This window comes from Xenopus tropicalis, chromosome 3, assembly GCF_000004195.4.
Source record: "Xenopus tropicalis strain Nigerian chromosome 3, UCB_Xtro_10.0, whole genome shotgun sequence".
NCBI classification, from domain to species: Eukaryota; Metazoa; Chordata; class Amphibia; order Anura; family Pipidae; genus Xenopus; species Xenopus tropicalis.
The window spans coordinates 148,476,737-148,491,137 of record NC_030679.2 but is presented as its reverse complement, the minus strand read 5'-3'; the positions used below and the strand labels follow the sequence as shown (position 1 = coordinate 148,491,137).

The following is a 14,401-nucleotide window of genomic DNA, read 5'->3' as shown; positions in this document are numbered from 1 at the left end:
ATAAGCTGCCGAATCGGCCCAAGAAACCCATATCGGCTACAGCTACAGTCGGCCCGTGTATGGCCACCTTAACACACCCCAGTGATTTTACTTTAAGCTGTTAGGCATGGAACAAATACGAGATTCGATCAGAGATTCGACCAAATCCCAGCACTTTTTGCAAGATTCAGATTCACCAAAATGCTTAGGGTTTGGGTTTGGTTTAGTGGAACCCTTATGATGGATTCCTTGCATCTCTACTGGTCGTACATCAGATACGAGGTTCCATACATTGGGTTAAATTGTTAAACAGCAACTGTGTACACAGTAACCTAGAACCAATACAATACGTCGAATGGAGCTGATTTATTATAAAGCCCTTGGTCATGAAGTCACCATGACCTGATGTTGAGATCACAATGGACAAGGTGTGAAGGCTTTGTGGAAAGGATTCTCGCAGGCAGCCAGGGAGGTTGGACGTTCAGATAAATCCAATATATAAACAGATTTGGTGGTAGCCTCGCAGCAGCCACCCAGGCTTTCCCCGCAGGAGTATCTTCAAGATGCTGAGGCTGGCACCCTTGGGGCTTCTTTTCTGCCTTCTCAGAGTTGAAAATGGCAATGGGGAGCGGAAGTTCATCGGCGTCAACAATGGCGGTGACCTGGGTTATTGGAGTTCTGCAGAATTCTGTCCAGGTGCCTTGAAAGCGAGAGGCTTCAGTTTGAAGGTGAGATATTGAAGCACATCACGACCCTTTCATGAGCCTGAAATATTCCACCCCAATCATGTCCGCAACCCTCCCTTCAGCTGTGTGATGCCTCTGGGTGTGGGCCTTCTTCACTTTTGTTGTCCTGGTGTCGGTTCTTACTGGTAGAACCCTTTCTTGGGCCACTTCTCCAGAATAGGATCACACACTCTTCTCTTTGCAATCCAGCAGAACCTGAAAAACCCCCAGTTACTGGGGAACTGGGATTTGCAGAGTAGTGCCTCCGCCTAGTGGCCGCTGAGGAGCACACCTCGGGGGAATTCCACTAGGGAAATATTCACACACAGTTTTGTAGTGATCTTTATATAAAAGTCTAGATATGGCAATAACTATTAATTACAAACACAACAGTATAAGCCCTTCTTTGGGAAACCAGTGTGGATTAGCCGACTCCCAGCTCACTCTCTCCCAGTTCCACTCTCCACTCCTGGTGGAAATACCCTTGCCCGGCTCAGTCTCTCCCAGTTCCACGCTCCACACCTGGTGGAAATACCCTTGCCCGGCTCAGTCTCTCCCAGTTCCACTCTCCACTCCTGGTGGAAATACCCTTGCCCGGCTCAGTCTCTCCCAGTTCCACTCTCCACTCCTGGTGGAAATACCCATTCCCAGTTCAACTCTTTAGTTTCCCCAGGTACCACTAACTGCCCCAAAGTACCTCTGGATAAGGCAGTTGCTCCCAAGTAGCAGGCACTCAATCAACACCTGTCCACACACTGGGAGCCTTCCAATACCTCTCCCTCAGATGGATCACTCTCTGCTGGCCCACCCCTTGACTTTGGCTCCAAAGCAAGGAAATCCCTGGGCACTCCTTTTTTTCCCAAAAGTGCACTGGGTCTCCCAGCCAATCGGATTTCTCTCCAGTCTGTAACCGGGCTGGATGATGTCACAGACAGGGGAAAGAGTTCTCCGATCCCCTACTGGCCTATCTGGTGGAACAACGCTCTGAAAGGCTCAATAGTGTGTTTACATTATAGTCTACAATCCTAGTTCAGCCCCACTGGCCCATTCCAGTATGAAAGTAACATGAAGCCCTGAGTAATGGGGGAATTGGAAAGGGGGATAGTGAATTAGGCTTTCCTTGTAATGATGTTTGGGCCGGCCCAATGGCAAGTTCAGGCCACCAAAACACTACGGTTCAGTGGTGGGCTGAACTTTGCCAACGACGCACCCAGTTGTCAACATATTGCTTCTCTTTTTCAAGCCATAATGATATACTCATGCATGCTCCGCCCCCCCCCCCCCCCCGGAGATGTCACAGGTGGGTGGGGTCAGCCGCAGGTATATAACCACAGCTTGCCAGGTTGGGAGAGGTCTTAGTTAGCTGCAGGTCAAAGTTTTGTTGACCGTCACATCACTATTTACATTAGTGAATTTAGTGTTATTCTCTACATAGTTGTTGGGGGCCTCCACTAAACCCCTGATACCCCCTGGTCTTTTTTTTTTTTTTTTTACACCCTCCTTTTCCTTCTTCTCTATCGGCCATGTTACTGAATACACAGGTGGAGAGAAGGCAGAAGATTGGAGATGATACGGCACTCAATGGAATCAAGCTCTTCTGCGGGAAGGATGGGAGCTACTCTCAGGATATCTCCATCACTTCCGCAGAGGGAAGGTGAGGAAACGCTTGGATCCACCTGGTAAAATCTTCCTATAGGTTCTCTTTAAATTTGTTCTCTTTGGTATTGGGGGGCAGGAGAAGAGCTGGCCTCAGAGTTGGTGGATTTTGGTGTAGGGGGTGAAGCAATATATATGGTGGATAAAAAGCGAACGTGAGCCCTAACCCTAAAGGACACCACAAGGTAAGGGTGAAAAAACAAATGGTGTAACTCCCTTTCAACTCAACCCTCCTGCCCCATGGTAGTTACACCACTGCTTGGAAGTCCTCTATTATATTGATCCTCATGAGAGTCTTCCAGGAGATGCATTATAGGGCAATAATATCCTGGCTATCAGTCACTGAGACTATGAGACTAGTAGCCAGGGATGGCATCAGACGGTACAGAGGGGTCTGTGGTGGAGTAAGGTTGATGCGGGTTGGGGTTAAAGTATAGTAAACATGACTGGTGTGGATCAGGGGTTTCATTGGGCCTCCTTGAAGAGCGTACTGTAGAATGGGGCCCATTATTCTTGATGGAGATCCTGCTACCAGCCTATTCAGGGCCTTATCAGGGTGCAGAGTGAGCATGGGAGTGGGGAAGATAACGGAGGACTTGGGCAAGAAGAGATAGGGCAGATCTCCTGATGGCAGCAGGCAAGGAGCCTCAGTGGAAGATAATGTTTCTTGACGAGGATGGGCGCTTTTAGAAGATCAGGGTTAAAAGTCCAGTCACCCAAAGTCCCAGAACCCCCACCTAGAAATGGCCGGTCCCAACATTAAATTCTGAACTGCCAATGGTGGCGGCCATTACTGAGGAGGAGGTGCTGCAGGCAGTGGATAACCTGGGATGTAAGAAAGCTCCAGGCCCCGATGGGCTAACTGGGGAGTTTTATAAGACCTTTAAAGAAAATCTGGTCCCCATGTTGGCCAAGGTGTTTAATGGCTGCCTGCAGCATGGTCTACTTACATCTATGCGCTTCTCCTCTTTAATCCTTCTATCAAAGGGGAAGGGTACAGCCCGTATGGAGAACTGGAGGCCGATTGGATAGAAAGATTCTCGCACGGATCCTTTTCGTTAGGTTGTTGTTATTTTCAGGCACTTTATTGTCCGCGTGTCAGTTTTGCACAGTGAAAGGGGCGGAGCATTCTCGGGGCGGTCGTTACGGTGAGAGAGGCCCTAGAGACATGCAAAGCTCAAAAACTGGGGAAATTCTTTTTATGTCTGGATCAGGCTAAAGCCATACTGTACTGTCTAAGGGAAACACTATGGCACCTCCTACCCATATGTATAAATACAAATATACAGAGAAGGAATGTTCTGGGCACCCAATAAGCTGTACCCCCATACTGTACTGTCTAAGGGAAACACTATGGCACCTCCTACCCATATGTATAAATACAAATATACAGAGAAGGAATGTTCTGGGCACACAATAAGCTGTACCCCCATACTGTACTGTCTAAGGGAAACACTATGGCACCTCCTACCCATATGTATAAATACAAATATACAGAGAAGGAATGTTCTGGGCACACAATAAGCTGTACCCCCATACTGTACTGTCTAAGGGAAACACTATGGCACCCCCTACCCATATGTATAAATACAAATATACAGAGAGGGAATGTTCTGGGCACACAATAAGCTGTACCCCCATACTGTACTGTCTAAGGGAAACACTATGGCACCCCCTACCCATATGTATAAATACAAATATACAGAGAGGGAATGTTCTGGGCACACAATAAGCTGTACCCCCATACTGTACTGTCTAAGGGAAACACTATGGCACCTCCTACCCATATGTATAAATACAAATATACAGAGAAGGAATGTTCTGGGCACACAATAAGCTGTACCCCCATACTGTACTGTCTAAGGGAAACACTATGGCACCCCCTACCCATATGTATAAATACAAATATACAGAGAGGGAATGTTCTGGGCACAGAATAAGCTGTACCCCCATACTGTACTGTCTAAGGGAAACACTATGGCACCTCCTACCCATATGTATAAATACAAATATACAGAGAAGGAATGTTCTGGGCACACAATAAGCTGTACCCCCATACTGTACTGTCTAAGGGAAACACTATGGCACCCCTACCCATATGTATAAATACAAATATACAGAGAAGGAATGTTCTGGGCACACAATAAGCTGTACCCCCATACTGTACTGTCTAAGGGAAACACTATGGCACCTCCTACCCATATGTATAAATACAAATATACAGAGAAGGAATGTTCTGGGCACACAATAAGCTTTACCCTCAGTTTAAGGCTTATCCAATCCCGCACTGTTGTCATATTTTATCTTTTCAGGTGGGGAAAATGGACAGAACCCAAATGGTGCTCACATGGATTTCTGACACAATTCGCCCTAAAACATGAAGATAACTTCTTAGTAAACGATTACACAGCGGCCAACAACATTTTGTTCCGCTGCTCCAAAGGGTCAGAGCTGGAGGGCGACGGCGAGTCCTGGGGCGCCTATGGCGACTGGAGCGCAACCTGCGCGGCTGGATTTTCCGGCATTCAAACCAGAGTCGAAGAGGATCAAGGAAAGTTCAACGACGACACGTCGCTCAACGATGTCATGTTCTCCTGCTAAATATGACTCCTGCGTTGCAAGATACGGGGTTTGTTATTCATGCTGTACCTTCTGCAACTCCAACGGCGCCCTCTAGTGGCCAGGCCTCGTGGTTTTTCATCTATAAACGAACACAGGGGCAATTGGGAAATGTTTAAGTTTGGGGTAAGATTAAGGGACAGGATCATATTAAGGTTAAGCTTTTGTACAATGTTAATTTACCTTCATTTCCTTCCATTGTGTTTTTTAGTTGTTTGCCTTACGGTGCCCATACACGTAACGATCTGGGCGCCAAGCGAGTGGATCTTCTCCCGATATCCCCACCTACGGGTGGGTGATATCGGGGGAATTTAGGCTGATTCGGTCGTTTGGCCCTGGGGCCATCGTCTGGAATAAGAGCAGTTGGTTCGGGGACCTATCAACGAGCCAATGCGGTCCCCGATCCGACTGAATTTTTTAACCTGCCCGAGCAATATCTGGCCAATTTCCGGCCAGATGTTGGTTGGGCAGGCCCGTCGTTGCTGCCCCTACACGGGGGGACTGATATCGGCAGCTACAACTGGCCCATGTATGGCTGCCTTTCGCTTCTATTCATGTTCTCCCAACTATTCCTCTTCCAGTCCATCAGTCAGACCAGTGATCCCCACCGGTGGCTCAGGGGCAACTTGTTGCTCACCAACCCCTTGGACGTTGCTCCCAGTGGCCTCAAAGCAGGTGCTTATTTTTGAATTTCTGGCTTAAGGTCCCCAAACACGGGCCAATCCGCTCGCTTGGCGATGTCGCCAAGCGAGTGGATCTTCTCATGATATCCCCACCTACGGGTGAGCGATATCGGGAGAATCCAGGATCGAATTATAACAACGGGTATAGGAAAAGTCGGTCCTGGGACCACATCAACGAGCCGATGCGCCCCCCGATCCGACTAGATTTTCTAACCTGCCCGATTTCAAGTCAGATATCGGTTGGGCAGGCCCGTCGGCAGTGCCCCTACACAGGCCAATTAGCTGCCAAATCGGCCTAAACGATCACAGATCTTATTTGGTACCCCCTGGTATATTTTTCATACTTGTGTTGACCCCTAAAGGTCCCCATACACGGGCCGATTCTAGCGCCGATATGGGTCCCTTAGACAGATTTGGCAGCTAATCGGCCCGTGTATGGGCACTAACGATGGGCCTGCCCGACCAATATCTGGCCTGAAATCGGCCAGATCTCGATTGGGCAGGTTAAAAAATCTAGTCGGATCAGGGACTCCATCGGCTCGTTGATGCGGTCCCCGAACCGACTTTTCAATACCCATCATTATAATTTGATTGTTTGCTGCCCCTACACGGGGGGACCGATATCGGCAGCTACAATCGGCCCGTGTATGGCCACCTTTTGCTTCTATTCATGTTCTCCCAAGTATTCCTCTTCCAGTCCATCAGTCAGACCAGTGATGCCCAACCGGTGGCTCGGGGGCAACTTGTTGCTCCCCAACCCCTTAGATGTTGCTCCCAGGGGCCTCAAACCAGGGGCTTATTTTTGAATTTCTGGCTTAAGGTCCCCAAACACGGGCCAATCCGCTCGCTTGGCAATGTCACCAAGCGAGTGGATCTTCTCCCGATATCCCCACCTACGGGTGGGCGATATCGGGAGAATCCAGGATCGAATTATAACGACGGGCATAGAAAAAGTCGGTCCGGGGACAGCATCAATGAGCCGATTCGGTCCCCGATCCGACTAGATTTTTTAACCTGCTCGATCGATATTTGGCATATTTCAGGCCAGATATCATTTGGGCAGGCCCGTCGGTAGTGCCCCTACACAGGCAGATAAGCTGCCGAATCGGTCTAAGGGATCACAGCTCTTATTTGGTACCCCCTGGTATATTTTTCATACTTGTGTTGCCCCCTAAAGGCCCCAATACAGGGGCCGATTCTAGCTGCCAATATGGGTCCCTTAGACCGATACTGAACACCCCTAATCTTCTCTCATACAATCACTAACCACTGGTTTTCACCTCTTACTCTGTCCTTACTGTCACTTTACACGCCGACATGAACTCTACCGCCATGCTAGTTATCCTGACCTTATGTCTCACCCCTCCCTTTTAGAATGTAAGCTCTTGTGAGCAGGGCCCTCCCCCTAGTGTCTCCGATCCTCATCCAAATGGAAATGTAAACCATTTTTGTGAATTGGCTATATATACATGTTAACTGTTATGTCTTCTGTACCCCTTTATTCTATAAAGCGCTGCGCAAATTGATGGCGCTATATAAATAATAATAATATTAATAAATGTCTTTTGACTCTTAATCCGGAACCCAGTTTCAGATATCTGTCACTCTCTGTATCCAATGACCTGATCTGTAGGTCTGTGTTTGTCGAGCTTTTGATTGCAGGCAGGTTTATTTTATACTTAAACTTCTTCCATCATAATAAAAGCTAAAAAAAAAAAACTTCAAATTTCTCAGGAATGGGAATTAAAGTAATAGAAGAAAATTCTGGAAGGTAGAGCTATAAGCTGTTGGGATTATTGAGTATAAGCTTCTCTGGAAAGGTTTGGTTTAAGGTAACCGTTAAAAAAACGGTAAGTAATCTTTATCAGAAAGGTCTGTGTAAATACAGCCATAAACACTCACAGAAACGCTGAGTCCTCTATCAAAAGAAACACAGGATTTCTTGTCTTCTTTTTTGCACACATGTTCTTGTGTGTCAGACTTCCTTCTCTCAGAAAAATCCTTCAGGGCACAGGCACGAGTCTGCTCAGTTTGCTCCTCTCTCCCCCTACCTTCTCCTCCCATCTCTCCTCTCTCCCCCTCCCATCTGTGCTGTGTAATCTGAGCTACCAACAGCCAGAGCTGCAGCACGGAAACTACTGAGACCAAGCTAAAATGGCAGCTGCTATCTGATGAACCCTAATTGGTGAACCCATATTAGTTCTGATTATTGGACCTTTAAAAAAATCTTGCCCAACAGATTTCAATACAGTAGTTTAACAATGGTTCCGGAAAGGCGAGACTTGCCCCGCTAAGGTGCTCAGAGTGCTTGGGGTTGGACAAGACTAAGGGGGTAAGTAGAGAATGCTGATTTCCTGTGCTTGATATTGAGATTAGGGTTGGACACATTTGCTGTTGTAGCAATTGCAACAACTAACTACAGCCCTAACGAAATGTTGCATAACAAAGAGGGGCTTGAACCCAAAAAGTCCAAATTGGGTTTATCATGGCTCCATGACTATTTACACTATTCAACAACACCCTACGTCCCAGTGCTGCCCGTGAGTGACCTGTTATACAAAGTCCCGCAGTGGCTACTTGCCCAGGTCTGTCTGACCTTTAATTCTCTTATTTGTTGCGTATAAAGCTCTCACTGCCAATGCAACAATACCCAAATGACAGGCGGAAATTCCAAAGCTTCTCATTGTTATCCAACATGTTCTGTGTTTAAGAGATATAGTGAAATACTAACTTAAACTAGGCAACCCCTATCTTCAAGGAGCCCCAAACTCTGATTTCTGGTGACTGCAGTCTGTTCCTGAAGTTGAGGGCTCATTGATGAACTGGACAAAAATGCTGATTTTGGAACCCATGTATAATGGCAAGGGAACACCTTCCCCTATGAAGAAGACAAGCCCACATTATGGAGTAGTAACGGGACTCCCACCAAACTGTGCCTACAAGAACAATGGAACTTGAAGGTTGTCAGGATCACTCGGGATTCAAACACTGGTTGATGTGTTTCTGGCAACATGTATTTACCTCCTGAGCCACTGGAGGTGTTTTGGGCTGGTTCTGACCAATTCTCTTGTCTTACTTCTGGTATTCTGTCTGCTCCCTTTCCTACACCCACCTCGTTGTCCTCATGTTTCCCATCTTGTAATCATGACCCTTTACAAGCCTGTCCCTGACCACTGAACCTGGCTTGGTCATTAAGCTGTTCCTGTGACCCTGCCGCTGATTCCTATGTTCCTTGTTCCTGTGGTATTAATCTTGTGGCCCCTTCTGGTTCCAAGCTCCAGATTCCGTGTCATGTTCCTGCTCTCTGCCTTGTTCCAGTTCTCCGGTGCCCTTTCTTGTCCTGTTCTCTGATTCCCCAGTTCTGACCCTTTGGTTCCAAGTTTCAGATTCCATGTCCTGTTCCTGCTCTCTGCAATGTTCCAGTTTCCGGTGCCCTCTCCTTGTCCTGTTCTCTGATTGGTTTGTCTCTGGGTCAGGCTAAACTTTTGACCCAATGAGTGGGTCACTGTTTAAGAGAGATATTTGGAAAAGACCTTTGTCACGGAGCCCGGAGTGTAACCATATACCACGGAATTAGTGTCAGAGGCCATGATGATCAATTAAATTAACTTTTATTCCCCCAATGGGGGTCGACAGGGTGAATGGGGCAAAATGGAGGGGTGTCCAGCAGGAACTATGGCCAAAGGTCTCTGGTTCCAAGCTCCAGATTCCGTGTCCTGTTCCTGCTCTCTGCCTTGTTCCAGTTCTCCGGTGCCCTTCCTTGTCCTGTTCTGATTCCCCGGTTCTGACCCTCTGGTTCCAAGCTCCAGATTCCGTGTCCTGCTCCTGCTCTCTGCCTTGTTCCAGTTCTCCGGTGCCCTTCCTTGTCCTGTTCTGATTCCCCGGTTCTGACCCTCTGGTTCCAAGCTCCAGATTCCGTGTCCTGTTCCTGCTCTCTGCCTTGTTCCAGTTCTCCGGTGCCCTTCCTTGTCCTGTTCTGATTCCCTGGTTCTGACCCTCTGGTTCCAAGCTCCAGATTCCGTGTCCTGCTCTCTGCCTTGTTCCAGTTCTCCGGTGCCCTTCCTTGTCCTGTTCTATGATTCCCTGGTTCTGACCCTTGGCCTTTTTCAACTATTCAAGTCTGTATATCCATAGTGTGCACTATATGGTTACACTCCGTGTTACCCAGTCTTCAGGCTCCCAACTTCCTGGTACTCCACGGCGCCTCCTCAGGGAGATCATGACAAAGGTCTCTTCCAAATATTTCCCTTAAACAGTGAGACACTCATTGGGTCAAAAGTTTAGCCTGACCCAGAGACAAAGCAAATCAGTGATAGCAGATACTAAACCATAATTCTTTTCCAGAGTTAATCATTAGCCTCAGTGACCACAACACATGGAGCCATAGCCGATAATCAAGCTGCACGTTTCCTGAATTTGGAAACAGTTTCGAGCGGTCGATAAAACTTTCAAATATTAAATGTAGTTCGGCACAGCTTGTCGGATTCATGGAACTGATCTTCTGAGACAGGACACGATGATCATCTTCGCTGTTTCCATCACCATTCTCATAAAGGTCACGCAGACAAGTGGCAAAAAAATCTCTGTGCCCAATGGGGGTCGGCAGGGTGAATGGGGCAAAATGGAGAGGTGTCCTGCAGGCACTATGGCCAAAGGTCTCAGCCTTAAGGTGGGTTTTACATGGTTGCTTTTAAGGACAAATCATCAATACATCTATAACATAGTAATTTGGGTTGAAAAAAGACGTACGTCCATCACGTTCAACCATAATGCCTATATATAACCTGCCTAACTGCCAGTTGATCCAGAGGAAGGCGAAAACCCCATCTGAAGCCTCATAGGGGGAAAATTCCTTCCTGACTCCAAGATCGGACCAGTCCCTATAACATATTTTATGCTTTATTGATGACAATTTATTCATGATCTAACCCAGTGCTGTCCAACTTCTGTTGTACCGAGGGCCAGAATTTTTCCAACCTACGTGGTGGAGGGCCGATAATGGAAGCCAGTTTTGACCACTCCCCTTTTTGAAACCGCACCCACTTGAAACCACACCCATGTTATCACATGACCATACCCATATTAATAGTTGTAGTACAGCAAAAACCTGCCATACTCTGCCTGCCCTACCCTGCCTGTGTGTGCCATACTCTGCCTTCCCTACCCTGCCTGTGTGTGCCATACTCTGCCTTCCCTACCCTGCCTGTGTGTGCCATACTCTGCCTTCCCTACCCTGCCTGTGTGTGCCATACTCTGCCTTCCCTACCCTGCCTGCGTGTGCCATACTTTCACTGTGTTTGCCATTCTTGGCTGGTTTGTGCCATACTTGGCCTGTGTGTGCCATACTCTGCCTGCCCTATGCTGCCTGTGTGTGCCATACTCTGCTTGCCCTACCCTGCCTATGTGTGCCATACTCTGCCTGCCCTACCCTGCCTGTGTGTGCCATAGTCTGCCTGCCCTACCCTGCCTGTGTGTGCCATACTCTGCCTGCCCTTTGCTGCCTGTGTGTGCCATAGTCTGCTTGCCCTACCCTGCCTGTGTGTGTATGGCACACACAGGCAGCCTACAGTGACACAATACTGGCACTGCTCCTACAGTCTGCACAATAACTATATATTAAAAAACTTTTTAATTGTAGTACCACCTCAGTATATGTTCTTTTTGTAGAGTGCAGGGATTATTTGTGGGTTTCTACTGCTCCTGAGGTGTGAACAGGGGAACAATATGAGTGATTACAGCCTGAGCCTGAGGTGTGAACACTGCAGGGGGTGAACAATGCAGAGATTAAAAGGTGTGAACAACACAGGGGATTACATATTTAAACAATACAGAGGGATTACAGCCTGAATCTGAGGTGAGAACCATGCAGGGGGGCAGTTAATCACAGTACTGATACCATTTAAAGCTTACACAAGAGTAAGGCATCAAAGCAGCCAGACAGGTGGGGGGCCACACAGAGGGGGGTCGCGGGCCGCCAGTTGGACAGCACTGATCTAACCTAACATTATTCATTGGTGTAACCAGATAGTTCATGTTCCTCTACAACCTGGTATTCTTCCACCACCTAATTTAATGTTCCCTCGACCTTTCATACTTAATCCCGGACTTGTGATCTCGACCAACATTAATGTACGACTACGATGGCTTCAAGTTCTTCTTTGTTTCCTAAGGTGGAAGAGCCACAAGGATTTGGTGACGACACGTCTCTGAACGGGATTAGGCTCCACTGTGTACGATGCCGTTTTCCACATGACGAGAAGTCGATCACCTCTGATTTTGGCCCGTGAGTCTATACATTTACTCATCTCATTCCCAAGCCCCCGTCCTGCAAGAATACTAAATAGAGACAAATTTTGGGCACTGCAGAAGTTAAGCACTTCAACGCTAATCTTCCTTTTAATCATGGCCCTTTATAAGCCTGTCCCTGACCACTGAACCTGGCTTGGTCATTAAGCTGTTCCTGTGACCCTGCCGTTGATTCCTATGTTACTTGTTCATGTAGTATTAATCTTTTAACCCCCATCTGGTTCCAAGCTCCAGATTCCGTGTCCTGTTCCTGCTCTCTGCCCTGTTCCAGTTCTCCGGTGCCTTTATTTGTCCTGTTCTCAGATTCCCCGTTTTTGACCCTCTGGTTCCAAGCTCCAGATTCTGTGTCCTGTTCCTGCTCTCTGCCTTGTTCCAGTTCTCCAGTGCCTTTATATGTCCTGTTCTCCGATTCCCGGTTCTGACCCTCTGGGTCCAAGCTCCAGATTCCGTGTCCTGATCCTGCTCTCTGCCTTGTTCCAGTTCTCCGGTGCCCTTCCTTGTCCTGTTCTCCGATTCCCCGGTTCTGACCCTCTGGGTCCAAGCTCCAGATTCCGTGTCCTGCTCCTGCTCTCTGCCTTGTTCCAGTTCTCCGATTCCCCGGTTCTGACCCTCTGGGTCCAAGCTCCAGATTCCGTGTTCTGATCCTGCTCTCTGCCTAGTTCCAGTTCTCCAGTGCCTTTATATGTCCTGTTCTCTGATTCCCCGGTTCTGACCCTCTGGGTCCAAGCTCCAGATTCCGTGTCCTGCTCCTGCTCTCTGCCTTGTTCCAGTTCTCCGGTGCCCTTCCTTGTCCTGTTCTCTGATTCCCTGTTTCTGACCCTCTGGTTCCAAGCTCCAGATTCCGTGTCCTGTTTCTCTACCAGTCTGTAGCTGGTGGAGGGTTACTGAAAATGTTAATTCTGCATCTGACAAAGACATCTCTACTTAGCACTAATATGATATTAATTCTATCAGAGGTCTGGTCTTCAGGGTTATTACTTGGACCACAAGCTGAGGGCCAGGATTCCATGCAGTCCATATCCACTATTTACCTTATATAACTTTTCTTTACAGATGGGGGACTTGGGGGCCCACAAAGTGGTGCCCATACGGATTCCTCAGCACGTTCTCCTTGAGAGTAGAAGAGTTTCAAGGACAATCAGATGCAACCGCTGCCAACAACATCAAGTTTAAATGCTCGGACAACAGCACGCTGGAAGGAGATGGCCTCCCTTGGGGAAGGTACGGAGCCTTGAGCGAGTCCTGTTTATACGGGATCTGTGGTATTGGGACCAAGGTAGCAAAGCCACAGGGGTTTGGAGATGACACTGGCCTCAATGATGTCTACTTTTCCTGTTGTGCTGATGGAGACTTACATAAGTAACATTTGTTTGGAATGTTCTGCTGAACATGTTCTGCTGTCACGGCTGGTCAATAAAGGGGATTCTGAAAGGTACAAACTTGTAGTAGTATCTGAATGTCTCTCCATATAATGTTCGTCCAGAGTCCCACTCAGGGTGTGCCTTTCTGTTCTACAATACCATTTTATCTGACCATGTCCCTTTAAGAAGTGTTGTTGTATTTTTCTTGGGAGATTTGTCTCATACTTCCTTCTCCTGCTGGCAACGATTCTTACTGCCGCCTCCTTTCCCAAGCTGCGCAGGGGGGGCCTACACTGTAGAAAAGAAACCTACTGTGCTTCTGACAGGGACCATTAGGACACACCCACCCCTCATTTGACACACGGACAGGGACCTGAGAAGATATTTAGGGAGCTCAAATAAAGTGGCCATTTTTACAGCAGCCGATCAGCAGAACAATGGGAAGGGAGCAAGATAGCAGCTCCCAGTAGGTATCAGAATAGCACTCAATAGTAAGAAATCCAAGTCCGGCTTGGGACTCCTCCAGTTACATGGGAGTAGGAGAAACAATAGGTTAGCTGAAAGCAGTTCTAATGTGTAGCGCTGGCTGAAAGCTCAGACTCAGGCACACTTTACTGCTGCGCTGCAAGTTGGAGTGATATCCCCCCCTCACCCCCAGCAGCCCATCAGCAGAACAATGGGAAGGGAGCAAGATAGCAGCTCCCAGTAGGTATCAGAATAGCACTCAATAGTAAGAAATCCAAGTCCGGCTTGGGACTCCTCCAGTTACATGGGAGTAGGAGAAACAATAGGTTAGCTGAAAGCAGTTCTAATATGTAGCGCTGGCTGAAAGCTCAGACTCAGGCACACTTTACTGCTGCGCTGCAAGTTGGAGTGGTATCCCTCCCCCCTCACCCCCAGCAGCCGATCAGCAGAACAATGGGAAGGGAGCAAGATAGCAGCTCCCAGTAGGTATCAGAATAGCACTCAATAGTAAGAAATCCAAGTCCGGCTTGGGACTCCTCTAGTTGCATGGGAGAACGGAAACTCGCAGCTTAAAGGGCAACTTCACCTTCATTAGCAAAACTGTAAT

At 47.8% G+C, this 14,401-nt stretch overlaps 2 protein-coding genes across 2 annotated transcripts; both read left to right on the top strand.

The window, feature by feature from the left end:
- Nucleotides 1-542: 542 nt before the first annotated feature.
- On the top strand, nucleotides 543-4,961 carry LOC116409591 (vitelline membrane outer layer protein 1 homolog). Its single transcript, XM_031898320.1, has 4 exons — nucleotides 543-707; nucleotides 2,246-2,358; nucleotides 3,440-3,508; nucleotides 4,673-4,961. Exons 1-4 carry the CDS (start codon nucleotides 543-545, stop codon nucleotides 4,959-4,961), a joined length of 636 nt encoding a protein of 211 aa, XP_031754180.1.
- Nucleotides 4,962-10,062: 5,101 nt separating this feature from the next.
- Nucleotides 10,063-13,403, top strand: LOC116409525 (vitelline membrane outer layer protein 1 homolog). Its single transcript, XM_031898181.1, has 3 exons — nucleotides 10,063-10,331; nucleotides 11,833-11,945; nucleotides 13,022-13,403. Exons 1-3 carry the CDS (start codon nucleotides 10,179-10,181, stop codon nucleotides 13,329-13,331), a joined length of 576 nt encoding a protein of 191 aa, XP_031754041.1. The 5' UTR covers nucleotides 10,063-10,178; the 3' UTR covers nucleotides 13,332-13,403.
- The last annotated feature ends 998 nt before the right edge of the window (nucleotides 13,404-14,401 follow it).

Bases quoted from the DNA above. Each gene is read 5' to 3' on its own strand.
- LOC116409525 (XM_031898181.1), top strand. From the start codon at position 10,179: ATGATCATCTTCGCTGTTTCCATCACCATTCTCATAAAGGTCACGCAG. The intron at 10,332-11,832 runs GTGGGTTTTACA...TTGTTTCCTAAG, and splicing joins CCAAAGGTCTCAGCCTTAAG to GTGGAAGAGCCACAAGGATT. The intron at 11,946-13,021 runs GTGAGTCTATAC...TTTTCTTTACAG, and splicing joins ATCACCTCTGATTTTGGCCC to ATGGGGGACTTGGGGGCCCA.
- LOC116409591 (XM_031898320.1), top strand. From the start codon at position 543: ATGCTGAGGCTGGCACCCTTGGGGCTTCTTTTCTGCCTTCTCAGAGTT. The intron at 708-2,245 runs GTGAGATATTGA...CTGAATACACAG, and splicing joins CGAGAGGCTTCAGTTTGAAG to GTGGAGAGAAGGCAGAAGAT. The intron at 3,509-4,672 runs GTGAGAGAGGCC...TTATCTTTTCAG, and splicing joins TTCTCGGGGCGGTCGTTACG to GTGGGGAAAATGGACAGAAC.